Consider the following 13,342-nt stretch of genomic DNA (forward strand, 5'->3'; position numbering starts at 1 on the left):
TGCCATGATTGAAGACATGAGGTAATAAAGGTGTTATGTACTTTGATTTAAACAAAAAAATGCTTAGTTTAGTCTTCACAAGTTTCCCTGGGGAAAGGTAGTTCTTGAGACACGTGTAGAAGAATGGTGAGAGAGTCAAAAAGAAAACGCAATCGTCTATATATACATATAAATCCGGCAAACGGCACTGAGGTCTCAATCTGCCTACTCCTCAGTGTCGAGTGACGACCGGTCTTACTTCTTCTTCAAATGTTTATTTGTGGGATAGGGTTAGGTAGTGAGGAATGAACATAAGTACCCGTTTAGGATCACTTCATCCTCTTCAGGCTTGAGTTGAATATGTTTAGGTGGCCCGTAAAGCAAAACAGTCCGAAAACCCGCTGGGGCAGTGGCAATCTTCTTCTAGTGTAACATCTTGGAGGCTGTTGAGATGGAGTCTCTATTCGAATCAGAGGCGAATCCTTGTCTGGATGAGGTGTTCTTTCCAGAAAGAATGTGTGTGTTTTTTGAGCTAGATGCGACAGAGTCGAGTCTCTAGTTACTATTGTTCCTGAGTCGTTTTTGAACCTATACTTGACCCCAAAACCAGTGTATTGGACTGTAATTTTGTGGCCGAGAGTGCTCGCCAACGGTCAGGCGCTCAGCTTTGGAGAGTTAACTTGGCGCATTTTGCCCAGTGTGAATGTGTGTTTAACCCAACAGTGATGGACGCTACCATTTCGATGTTACTTGGCTCCGTCAATCAGATTTTCCCCGTCCGACCACAGGCCCCGTATTAAGGAACGGGGGCTGCAGTCGGTCAGGGGTCCCGGTGATAAGGATGCTTTGGTAGCCAGAAAGAGGACCCCTTTCACTGTTGGGTTAGCGTGGGTGTGATTTGTGTGAATATGTTTGAGTGTTGGATGTGTGCGAGTCATGAGTCGGCAAAGGCAAAAACCATGTTCTCTAGTAACCATTTTTACTGCAAGCTGTTTTTGCGATTGCGACCAACTTCAGAACTAGTGTATTGCACTATAATTCTTGTTATTGGTCGCTTTCGCTAACGGTCACGCCTCGTCGGAGTTCGATAGACGGTTCCAGCACTTGCCGGCTCAGGTAAGAAAATAGTTGCGGCTATTTTCTCAGGGACGGACAGGTATCGTTGAGTAGTGAGATTAGGAAATCGCAAAAAAACAATCTCCCACTGTCCGGGACCGGTCTTACCTTGTGTAGCTGTTTTTATACTCTCAGTATGCGCGGAAACGGTCTGAGTGGGATGGATTGGGGCGGGAGTCGTTGAAGCAGCGGTCGCCATGTTGCCAGCAGTCTTTTATTATCATCGTGTGTGTTTAAGCTGTTTGCCCGTTTTTCAATTTCGATGGTTTCACGGATTATTCTCGATTTTAAGGAGCGAATGGGAGCGATGGTTTTGCTTTTTCGAAATCCATTTTATGGCCTGTCTGAATATGATGTTGGTCTAGGGATGAAGAATTATCGCAATGTTTTAGAGATATAGAATGTTCGTAGATACGGTTAGGGATTCGTCGGCTTGTCTATCCTATGTATGTACGTGGACAGTTGGAACAAGATATCTCGTAGACACCATGGTCTTCATACTGAGAGTATAAAAGCAGGAATATATAGAGTATATTATATTAACGACTTAAGGAGAAAAACAGTGTTGTTCTAAGCTGAACTTATGTATATACAGTCAACAACACTCTTTTGTGTAAAATTGCTCTAAAACTTTACACTTTGTATTGGTAAGAGATATAGAGCACTTCAAAATAAAATTGTGTAATTTTAATAGCAGAAAAATTTCATTTTATGGAAGATGTAAAAGGGAAGTTAATGGAAATCTTTGATAGAAATGGTCTACTTACTGAATGGAAATATTTGTACACCTTGTGCAACGATTGTATAGGAAGAATGCCCAGATGTATGGCTCTAACGTAAGCTTCCAACAATCGTCTTCGTTCATCTAGTGGCACTAAAAAGATATTTGGTTATTTAAAGGGTGATTTAAATGAAACAGGAGTTAGCAAATACACAAATAGGCACGGAAATATTACACTTTTTTAAATTTTTTAATAACCCTAACTACGTAAAGTTATTTGCATGTTGTTAGGTTAAGTAAATATTATAATATTAAATATTTAATATGTAAAGTTACTTTTATGAAACAGTTCACAGTCTTTAAATAGAAATTAGAAACTAACATAACCTGCTCTAATACACTGACTATAACAAATTTTTTACTGATGCATCAAGAACTGAAATCGGACAAGCAGCGGTCTTTATACTCGGAAATACTGAATATGTAATTCGAATCCCTCAATTCTGCAGCATTTTTACGGGAGAAGCAATCGCTGTTTTAAAGGCATTAGTTGTATATAAGAGTCATACAAGCTCAAACTTTCTTCTTATTCATCATCATTCTGGCTTTACAACCTTGCGTGGGTCCTAGCCTCCTCAAGAATTTCTCTATCTCTCTCTTCTATCCATCGCCTTCCTTCGCCAAGAACATATTCCCATATTTCTTATGTCTTAATCGATGTTAAAGGAACCTTGTTCTGGTTCTTCCTCTTTTTCTCTGACCAATGGGTCTATCAAGGAGCGTTTTTCTAGCTGGGTCATTTTGTTCCATCCGCATTACATGCTCTATCCACATCAGACGTCTTATCTGAATATGTTTTACGATATCTGGTTCCTGGTATATTCTATAAAGTTCGAAGTTGTATCGTCTTCTCTACACTCCATTTTCTTCTTCTTCCATCTTTCTTCTCATTACTGACTCTTTATCTGTTCTTCAGAGTTCAAGGCAAATATATCCAGCACATCCTATCTTCCAACAAATACAACCTGCACTTTACTACCTGCAAGACGGATGCGCAAACGTTAAATTTCTTTGGGTACCGTTGCACACAAGCATCGCCGGTTATGAAAACGTGGATAAATTACCAAAGAAAGCTGCTACTGACAAGCAAACTGAACTGATGACAACAACTCCATTCACTGATATTCAGCTCAATATTAAACAGCACTGTCAAAAAAATTGGCAAAAAATGTGGAATATAATAAGGCTAAACAGCAACAGGTGATTATAAAGGCAACAGGTGATTATAAACCGATTAAGAATTGGACATAAAGCGTTAACTCACCACCTCACCAGCATCTCATAACAAAAGAGTTACCACCTGATTGTTCCTACTGTGAATGACCAATAACTGCCCAACATATATTGATCGAATGTCCCCTTTATTCCTACGAAAGAGCCATCAACAACATACCAGAAGAACGAAATAAACTTAAACATATTTTAAACTGTAATGTATCAAATACTACATAAAATTTAATAGTTATATATTATTTTGTAATCTAGAATTGTGTATTTAATAACTGTAAAATCTGTAAAACCCGCTAATAACCTTTATTAGCGGGTGGATGCGGCAATTCTAAAAAAAACCTGCACTATATAAACATTAAAGCAAGAAAAACCTACATAAAAATGTATAATATATTCTGATACTTACTTGCATTATTACAAATAATTTTAGCATCGACTAGTTTCTGCAAAAATTGTCGTTCTGCAGGTTCTTGAACATTCAGCTTCAATTCCTTGAAGCTTACATTAATCTTTTTTGCAACTTCACATTCTTGAGTGAACGTTATACTTGTTTGACAAAAGATATGAAACATCTACAACGAAAATTATGTTGTTATCCTAACTATGCTTTCGTAAAATATTTACAGGGTTTGAACGCCAAGAACTGAATATATAACCGATAGATCTCACAATGCCCACAAATGGCTTTATCACTACTCGTAGCATTGCAAAAAGACAATGCGACGCTGTCTAATGAGGTTAATGTTAATTAAGATAGTATTCGCTCCATGCGTGACCATAGTAGGGGTACTTTGAAACGATGCCAGCGTGCGTAGCGGCGAAATATGACAAAATTGGACCTACCTTTTTACGCATAAATTTTATCAAAAATGTGTGCAAATACATATTGCGTATTTAATTGTGCTAATAATAGCAAAAATAGTAAGTGTAGTTTTTATAGGTTCCCAAAGATTACATATAAATTAGAGAAAAGAAAAAGATGGATCCGTGCTATTAATGTGAAAAAGTAAATATCACATAACCTCATTTTTATGCAATTGAAATAGGAAAAATTTAAATAATTTACCTTAAATGATATTTTATAAGGTTAGAAACTAATTGCCTGATGACTTTAGCTTTTATATCATAACTTTTACTATTACTGTTTTTAAATATATGCTCTTTCACGTGAAAAACTTGATTTGCCAGTACTAGATTTTTCCTTTCTTTTCCGTTTGTGGTTGAAAAGATATATTATGATGAATTTTGAGAAACCCAGTTTTTAATACTACATTTATTTTGTACATAAACTGAAAAAATATAATTAAAAAGTTAATTATTAATAATTGTCAATTTCGCATGTATTTAACAATATCAAACATATGTCATATGTTTAACCTGAAAATTGGTAGGTCCAAAACTGTCAGATGAAGGCGGTAGGTGTCGCGTCAGTCACGCACGGAGCGAATAATGAGCGTATTTTTGGTAATAACTTTACAATTACAACAACAAATTATTACATCCCTTTAATTTACCTAATGTTTCTTTTGATATTAACTGTTAATCGCTGTTCTGGATAAAATAAAAGCCATAGAGTAATTTACAAATAATTCTATTAAATTTAAGGAATTTATTACTTTGAAATAAAAATTATTATTTATTGAAGAAATATTTCATTAGCTGGTTTGGATTGAGTCATCATTATCATCTTTGGCTCGACAATCCTTTGTGTACCTTGGTATGTTCCAAGATTCTTTTCCATTCTGTTTTGATTAGCTTTTTAGCATTTGTATTATGTGTCCAGCTTATTTGAGTCTCTGTATTTTAATGAAAGTTATGACGTCTGGATCATTTACGAGTTTGTATAATTCGAAGCTATATACAGTACACCCTTGATACTCCGACATTTTGCAATCCGACACGCTCGGTAGTCCGACGCACCTCCCGTCAATGTCACCGCGGTGTCTGATTGTACTGAAACCTGTCGCGACATGAATTTCATTCCATAGATAAGAGGGTTAGGTTAGGTTAGTTTCATTCTTACCGGATGCTTCATTTCGTGTGTTTTCCGTGAGCAGTTCGGTTCGATAGGGTTTTTAGATACAGTAATACGTAGTCACAGTAGGTATATTGCTTAATAATTGCTTTATAAATCAATATACTGTGACGTAGTGCCAAACTCTTATTTAATTTCTTTAGAAAGTTCAATTCAATGACGAGTACAAGTTCAAAACGAAAGCACAAAACGCTGACTCTAAAAGATAAATGGGATATTATTAAGAGATGCCAGTGTGGTGAAACTCCGACTGCGATATCTAGATTCTACGATATTGCACGAGCTACAGTGTACAACATTACGATAAACAAAGACAAAATCAAAACATTTATGAAATCTGTAGAGAATTATTATAAGGAGGAAAAACTATTAAAATGAGTGAATTTCCTGAGATATTGAAGAAGCTCTGCACATCTGGTTTAAGTAACAACGAAGCAGACAAGCTCCTATTTCAGGTGACATTTTAAAAAATAACGCTCAGTTTTTTTATTAGGAATTAACAAAGAAAACTGATTTTCGTGCTATTCAAGGTTGGTTCGAAAACTTCAAAAACGGTAAGGAATAGAAGTTGACAGAAGTTGAGAGCAGATGAATCTGAGATATATGAATGTATTCAGAGTTTAACCAAAAATATCACCGAATCAAACCTAATTACTGAGCAACTTTATAATGCTGATGAAATCGGTCTAAACTGGCGGCAACTTCCAATAAAAACATTTGTCACTTCAGACGAAAAAAAGTTTTTGGTGGAAAACTTCAGAAAGAACGTCTCACTCTCATGGTATACGCGAATGCTACAGGATCCCACAAATTGAAATTGTTAATTTAGGGTAAGTCCTGGATGCCTTCAAAAATGTTAAAATTGAGAAGCAACCAATTACGTACATATAGCAAAGCCGTGCCTGGGTAACAAAAGAAGATTATCTAGATTGGTACAAGAACAGCTTTTTTCCACAAGTTAAAGATGAGTGAAAGCCCTTCTCTTATTAGACAATGCTCCAGGATATCCTGATAAGGAGGAATTAAAAATCGAAACTGCCAATGGATATATCAAGGCAATGTACTTACCTAAAAATACTACTGAATTGATTAAGGCCATGAATCAAAACCTTATTAAAACGCTCAAGGCACACTACAAGGGACAATTTCTTGTGGATATTGTAAGTCAACCTAATGCTGACATCACTTCAATTTTGAAAGACTTTAACATCAAAGATGCGATTATCCATGCTGCGTTTGCCTGGCAATAAGTCAAGCCTACTACACTGATTAAATGGTGAAAGAATATTTGACCCAAAAACCTACTCCTTCCAATAGAAGTAAACAAAGAATCCAATGACCAATGTGCAAGTTGTACTAGATGCTGCACTTCAAATTTGCAACGATATGACTAATTCATCAGAATCAAGAGAAGCTTCACAATAGTGGATTTTAGATGACAATTTCAATACTGACTTAGCAGATAAAGAAATAATTAAGCAAATGACAGAATCTGATGAACACGTCACCCAGGAAGTACTTTCACCGTCAACTTTGATGGTGCTATATTGGCTGCAACCACTTTGATGCGTTGGTGCGAGGAGAGAGCATGACTTTGAAAAAATTTTGACGTTAGGAGAAGGAGATACAAGAACAAGTAATGATAGACTGTCTAAACAAGAATAAGCAAAAGGCAATCAAAGATTTCTTCAAAGTGTGAGGAAAGTATGTATTTACATATATCCATAATTAATCTACCTTAGTTTTGGCATTTAGTTATTTGTATTTATAATGTTTATAAGTTATTATTTACACACTGTATGTAAATTAAATTTATTACCTTCGATATTTATTTTAATAAACCTGTTTTAGTTAGCCGAAATGGGTGAAATATGAAAATGATATTAATCTGAGTAGCATTTTACTAATAAAATTTAAGAATATTGTAGGCTGCTGTCACCTCTTGGTCGTTTATAGCTTCAAATATTTTGCGAAGTAATTTACGCTCGAATATTCTCAAAAGTTTTTAATCGTTCTGAATTAGAGTTTGTTTCTGCCACATATGCGAGGCAGTGTTTGGTGTACAATAAATTTAGTTTTTCTTTGAATGTTTTTTAAAGTGGGACGTTTTTGGAGTCAATAGTATCCTCTATTATAGAATAAAGGGGGACAATTAGATAATACCACTTTTACACGAGAGTGTTATATTTATTGACTAAGAGAAAAATATGAGTTGAATTAATAAGTATTTAAAGGTGAAAAGGTGCTCTCTTTCTGCCTCTTTTGAAAATGTAGTGATCCATGTCATGTTAAATCTTATATTTTCAGTTCTACAAATTCCTACCCGGTGTATAATTCTATCAAGTTTTCTCGCGAGACAATTTAATCGATATTTTTGAAAAAATAGTAAAATAAAATAAAATAAAAATTAAAAGAACTTACTTGTATAAAATCTTCGTTGTTTCTATAAGCCTGAACCTTTAGCAACATGCTGATGGAAACTGTTACAAAGTCTCGGATTCCAACACCGAGGTTTTTGATCTTCAGGTTTAAATTTTCAGTTCTTCTTAACTGAGCTTGATCTTTAAGTTTTCTTAAATTCCATAGTAAGTACCAAGAACAGCATTTTAAAATGGGCACCATCATCTGCATGCAAAATAATAGTTAGTATATAACATAACGAAGAAGGGGTTGCAATTTAGCCAAAGTATAAAATCAAAGGGATAGTTCAGTTTGCCTAATAACTCCTGTTGCAGTTTCACAACTTTTCATAAACTACTAAATTAAATATTAAATGGGAATTATCCCTACGTCGTACTGATATCCTCGTGTAAATGCAGGAGGTACGAATGAAGGAAACACCACCAACTGCAAGAATTAAGCGATATTGACGATAATAGTCGCCCATACTTAGATTTCCGGTATGCAGTAACCCGAAGATAAACTACCCGCAATCGCAACTAATCATATTGTTCCTGAAGCAAGCCCAAATAGGTGTTTGCAGTTTCTTGCAGCTAAAAGCCGCCCCACTTGATAAAGTACAAAGTTATATACATTATATGGCTGCTGATATGCAATTTTTTTTACTTGTGTAAAGTTGTATCATTATTATACAATTATTCGTTGAAAGTTTACAGTTGTTTGTTGCCGATTTATTTTTCATATTGTATCGCGTTTTTTGAACATTTTAATCGAGTTAGTAATGTTGCGTTGTAACGAATATAATTTGCCTACCACATTGGGTATCACTTATAGGGGGTTGAAAGTGGGGACTGAGCAATTACTGGGCTGGAGATAGAGTAAACAAACAAATCGAAACGTCTGCGAACGGCCACTCTTGTTTTGGTTGGAGAGCTGGGTCGTAAGTAAGTGAATAAAGGAGGGACTGGAAGGGGTAACTACAAAGAGAGAAGTAAAAAAAACTTAGATTATCTGGACAACACACACAAGAAGGTTTCTAAACTATTTGAAAAGGACGCCGTTTAAAAGAATCCTCTTACTGGATAAAAAGGAAGGCTTTCCTTTTCTAAAAAATATTAACGGGTAAAAATCTTTTTAAAGGAAATAATTCTACAATTCCTGGTTTAGAGAGAAACATTACATATTTATTATTATTTCACATCAACAGTTATTACAAATAATATTAACAAAATTTATCAACAAACGAAAATTGTAACGATTTACAACAAGCTCCAGACTTTGGGCGATACTTGTAGGAATTTAAATTATTATTAAAATGAAAATATCTAAATTTTTCAACGGAGCTTACTTGGAGGTTAACCTTTAAACAAAACAATATGTACCAATTGTCAAAAAAAAAAGGATAATACTGACTGTCATATATCGAAATGAAATATCAAACCTTTTTGAAATATTAATTAAATTTTAAAATTAATTGCATTTAACTAATATGACAATTAGCTAATCCATACAACTTATAATTTCATTTATTTACAATTTTTTATTTTTTTATGAAAGCAATTTTTTTTATTAATGAAAAATGTCTATTTTTACTTGGAAAAATTTTAACAAAAAGTAGTTTATATCATTCTGGCTGGTATTTCCTTTAAGAAATTTTTGGGATTAGAATTAGATCAAAAACACTGTCCCACACAAACTCTAAATGGTCTGGGACGACCATGGAACACAAACAAAATGGGCAAGTCTTTGGAAGTTGGACAACTGGTTCAGGCTTCGGATTATCCTAGATGACAACAAACTGCAATCTTCAAAACTCGGCCACACAATTTCGTCTTAAAACCATGTGAACCGCTCAAATGGTTGGAAACGCCGTCTTTAAAATCTCTCAGATAAAGCACAGCACAAAAAAATCGGTGATTAACTCAACAAAAACTGCCATATCGCATTTTGAGTACAAATTCACCTTTCAAATTAAAAAAATTTGCCGGCTTTGAAGACTACACCCGAAAGCTATCTCTTTCCAATTCAAAATCCTCCACTTAACTACACTTCACTGCTTACTAGCCAATTTCCGATGACAAAAAACGAATAACGAAAAACCATTACGAATTTAAAAAAGAAAAATTCGGACTAAACAATGACCTGATTCGTATCGTGGTCTATTGCAGAGTGACATCACTCTTAAAAATCGTTCGCCTCCCCGCATAACTTTCTCACAAATCTAAGTGGATATTTATTTAACGCGCAATATTAAACGGAATCAACATCAAAGAAATACCAAAGAAATAACCATCTGTGTTATATAAACAAACTTAAAATGTTTATATTATCAATCTCAGTGATGCAAAAAGATTGAAAATATTTTTCGGTGTTTTCACATGTACGAGAGGAAATAGAAATGCTACAGCGTTAGTTTACCAAGTATTAACTTTATCATGTCGACGAACTTTTACTGATGTCACTATTATTCGAATATGTATCACTGATTCTATTTTGATGTGCTTCTATTAATAATAATATTATCTTCATTAGTATTCTTGTTCTGAAGCTATTTTCTTGTGGCATTTTAAAGTAATTCCTATTTTAATGGGAATAAGCCACAATTGAAGGTTAAAATAATTTTAATGACATTTCAATCTCCACTTCGGAAATCGTTCTCAAAATACAAACGTTTTGTATTTTGAGAACGATTTCCGAAGTGGAGATTGAAACGTCAATAATCCTATTTTAACCTTAAATTGTGGCTTATTCCCATTAAAATAATAATTTCATTATTACTGGTAAGTATATGTATAACTGAATTTGCGCGTCGGTTGCAAGTCATTCTCTCACGTTTTCCGTTCCATTCCTTTTGGCGTTGGGCCCTGTATTTTACTTCTATTACTAGGGCTCTTTTCGGCAAGTTCAACGAATTCTGAGATCGGTTGCTCTTTCAGTAGTAGAGTTCATGGTTGTACCAGGATCTTCATACTTCATTCCTTAGGATTTTTCTTTCAAAGCCTTCCAGCTTTCTTTTTTATTTTCTGACATCACCCATAGGTATCTCGCATCCATAACATACCATTGGTCAGATAATAATTTTATAGACCCTGGTTTTTTATCTTCAGTGTGTAGTTTTTGGAGCGGAACAAATGGGCGAGTGAAAATAAGCTTTGTTTCCCTTTACTAGTTTTCCTTGAATTGCTAGTTCTTTTGTTCCATCCATGCTTAATTTAACTCCAAAATATGTAAAACTTTCTACTGTTTCAATATCGTATTCTGATTCAACTGTGCGTCTGTTTCCTCTAGCTCTTGTCTGTGTAAGCATTTTTGTCTTTTAATTATTCATTTTTAGTCCGGTCGGTTTGTGAATTGTGAATATATTTCTATCATCTCTTGCGTTCCGCTAGATATAATGATGATGTTAACACAATGGCAATCATGTTAGGGCTAATATTTTAGAAAGCATTCACTTTTTTAATAGACCTTCTGGATGATTTGTCGTGTTGACGATTTGAGAAAAAATCATTGATTGACAGATCCGGTGATGTAATTGGCCACGAGATAGTTCCTTGTCTGGTACTAACAAAATAAGGTAATATCTGAATAGTCCCATACCAAAACGTTGTTATAATGATGTCATCAAATCTGCACCAGTAATAAAGACAATATTTTTGAGAAAATTGTCGTTATGGTTACACTACTGCTTTGTAAAACTCCATGTATCAAATATTGACTTCAGAAGATATCTTATAAGTTTTTTGTTTTAGCACTTGTTTCTGTTCCCAGTTTTCATCAAAAATAAGCTGCGATAACTGAAGGGGTTGACGTATCCTTGCCTTTCAAAATTGTTTGTGACACGTGATACTGTTTTGAATGAAGAAGTCTGTTGGTTTTCAAATGCATAGGGACTGATTAGCCCAATGCATCAAATAGGTTTAGCAATTACGTTTCTATGTATCTAATAGCGTTAAACAAGATGTGATCCCTCATGGATGTGGAGGCCTGAGGCAATGATATTTGCCTCAGGAAAAGTTCTGGACCAAAGAAGAATCTAGTGGGATTTTTAGTAAATTTTTGGATGTTTATCAATCTTTTAAAAATGTCTTTCTGATTTTTAAGTAGATCATAGTTCAGTTCTTTTACTTAGAAAATATTCTAAAAATATACTTACCGTTTCATTCATGCCAGCAGGATCCATGAAGTTTAATTCCTCACTCAGATCAAAGTACTGAAATAAAATTGCAACTCTATTTGCCACTATTGGTAGGTGATCGCTCTAAAATAGATATAATATTAAGTCAAGAATTGTATAGTGGTAGATACAAGTAGTTTAAAGTAAGATAAATTTTCAATAAAATACATAGTTTTATTTTAACAAATGTTGCCGAGGGTCTGAGGCTGAGATTTCTTCGGTCCCACAGAACCCCACGGACTTCTTACGGTCTTCGGATTTCGACCGTCAGAAGGATCTAGTGTCAATGCTTCTTTGTCCTTTGATTTAGGTACTTTAGGTTTTTTATGGTATTTCCACTCGTAAATGGGAATCTGTCTCTAGATTCCGTCACGAGATTTGTAATAATTAACGTGCAACCTTACATGGGCACATAAAATAGGACCAAGCGTATGATCTCGATGAGAGAAATATCACAAGTCCAAAATACAGTGTAAATGTAGAGTATGGTCTACGGAGTAGACATTTCGCTAGAATATAGCTAGAATAAAGTCAAAAATAATATTAAACATATTAATACGTGGAATAGCCGAACATATAATACGATGTTATACTAATAATAATTAATCTTAGGGTTTTTATAGTTTATTTTTTAATGAAAATTACGATGATTTAATAAAGCTGTATAATCGTGTTTCTTTACAAAAGCTAATTAACTCACTAAATATAATTCGAATACTGTCTTTTTGTGTTCTATTCACATCTGTAAAACTAAAATGTATACAAGACGGTCAGACCCCACAGGTCACTGGTCCATCTTACAGGACTCTCGAAATGCCACATGTTGGGGTTTGAAAATATTATTACGGCTCGCCCTTCAGAGGCGTAGCGTCAGGGGTTGGTTTGTTACAATATGCAATAATAAAATAGCAGTAAAATATTAATTAAATTCAAGTGTATGATCCACGAGTTGGAAATATCACGAGAATCGATAAAAGTCAAAAAAGCAATAATAAAATAGCAAAAATAAAATGGGTATTACTCTAGTGTATGGTCTACGGAGTAGAGATTTCGCCAGAAATAATACAATTTAAAAATAATTTCAAAATAGCACAATTAAATGGGCGCACCGATTAAGTGTGCGATCTATGAGGTAGAAATGTAACAAAATCAAATGCACAAAAACGATCAAATAGCAAAAATATATATCAAGAGAAATATAAGGCAGGTTCCAGGTGGATGTATAAACACCGAACCTAGGAGTCTTCGATTATGCGGTGAAACTCGAACTGGCTTCTGACTGAAAATGTGCATTCTTTTATCACTGAGATTCCTTTGTTCTCAGGTATTGTGACGTAGATTTTCGGGCTTTCCAGCCAGAGAGCCAATTGGCAATTTTTGCCGCTGTGAGAGGTGCTGTCGATACGCTGATTGGTCAGTATATGATCGCGTCCGACAACACAAAGATATTTATTTATGTTTGTTGATCTGGTCAAGACCTTTGATACTGTCAACCACAACAAACTTATACAACTATGTACTAAATATTATGGGGTTATACAACAAAAATCAAAACTGATAACAACCTGTCAAAACAAATACTTATTAATAGAGGTCTCCGACAGGGCTGTGTGTTGTCACCTATTGG

General features: G+C 34.6%; 1 protein-coding gene across 1 annotated transcript in view; it reads right to left on the bottom strand.

Moving 5' to 3' along the window:
• Window positions 1-13,342, bottom strand: part of LOC140432686 (cohesin subunit SA-1-like) — a 37,289-nt gene that overhangs the window by 5,860 nt on the left and 18,087 nt on the right. Inside the window, exons 7-10 of the mRNA XM_072520743.1 lie at window positions 11,695-11,799; window positions 7,563-7,766; window positions 3,513-3,678; window positions 1,863-1,969 (exon numbers count right to left, since the gene is read on the bottom strand). Coding sequence (XP_072376844.1) covers window positions 1,863-1,969; window positions 3,513-3,678; window positions 7,563-7,766; window positions 11,695-11,799 — 582 coding nt within the window. The remainder of the gene's footprint in view (window positions 1-1,862; window positions 1,970-3,512; window positions 3,679-7,562; window positions 7,767-11,694; window positions 11,800-13,342) is intronic.

This window comes from Diabrotica undecimpunctata, chromosome 1 (genome assembly GCF_040954645.1).
Source record: "Diabrotica undecimpunctata isolate CICGRU chromosome 1, icDiaUnde3, whole genome shotgun sequence".
NCBI classification, from domain to species: domain Eukaryota; kingdom Metazoa; phylum Arthropoda; class Insecta; order Coleoptera; family Chrysomelidae; genus Diabrotica; species Diabrotica undecimpunctata.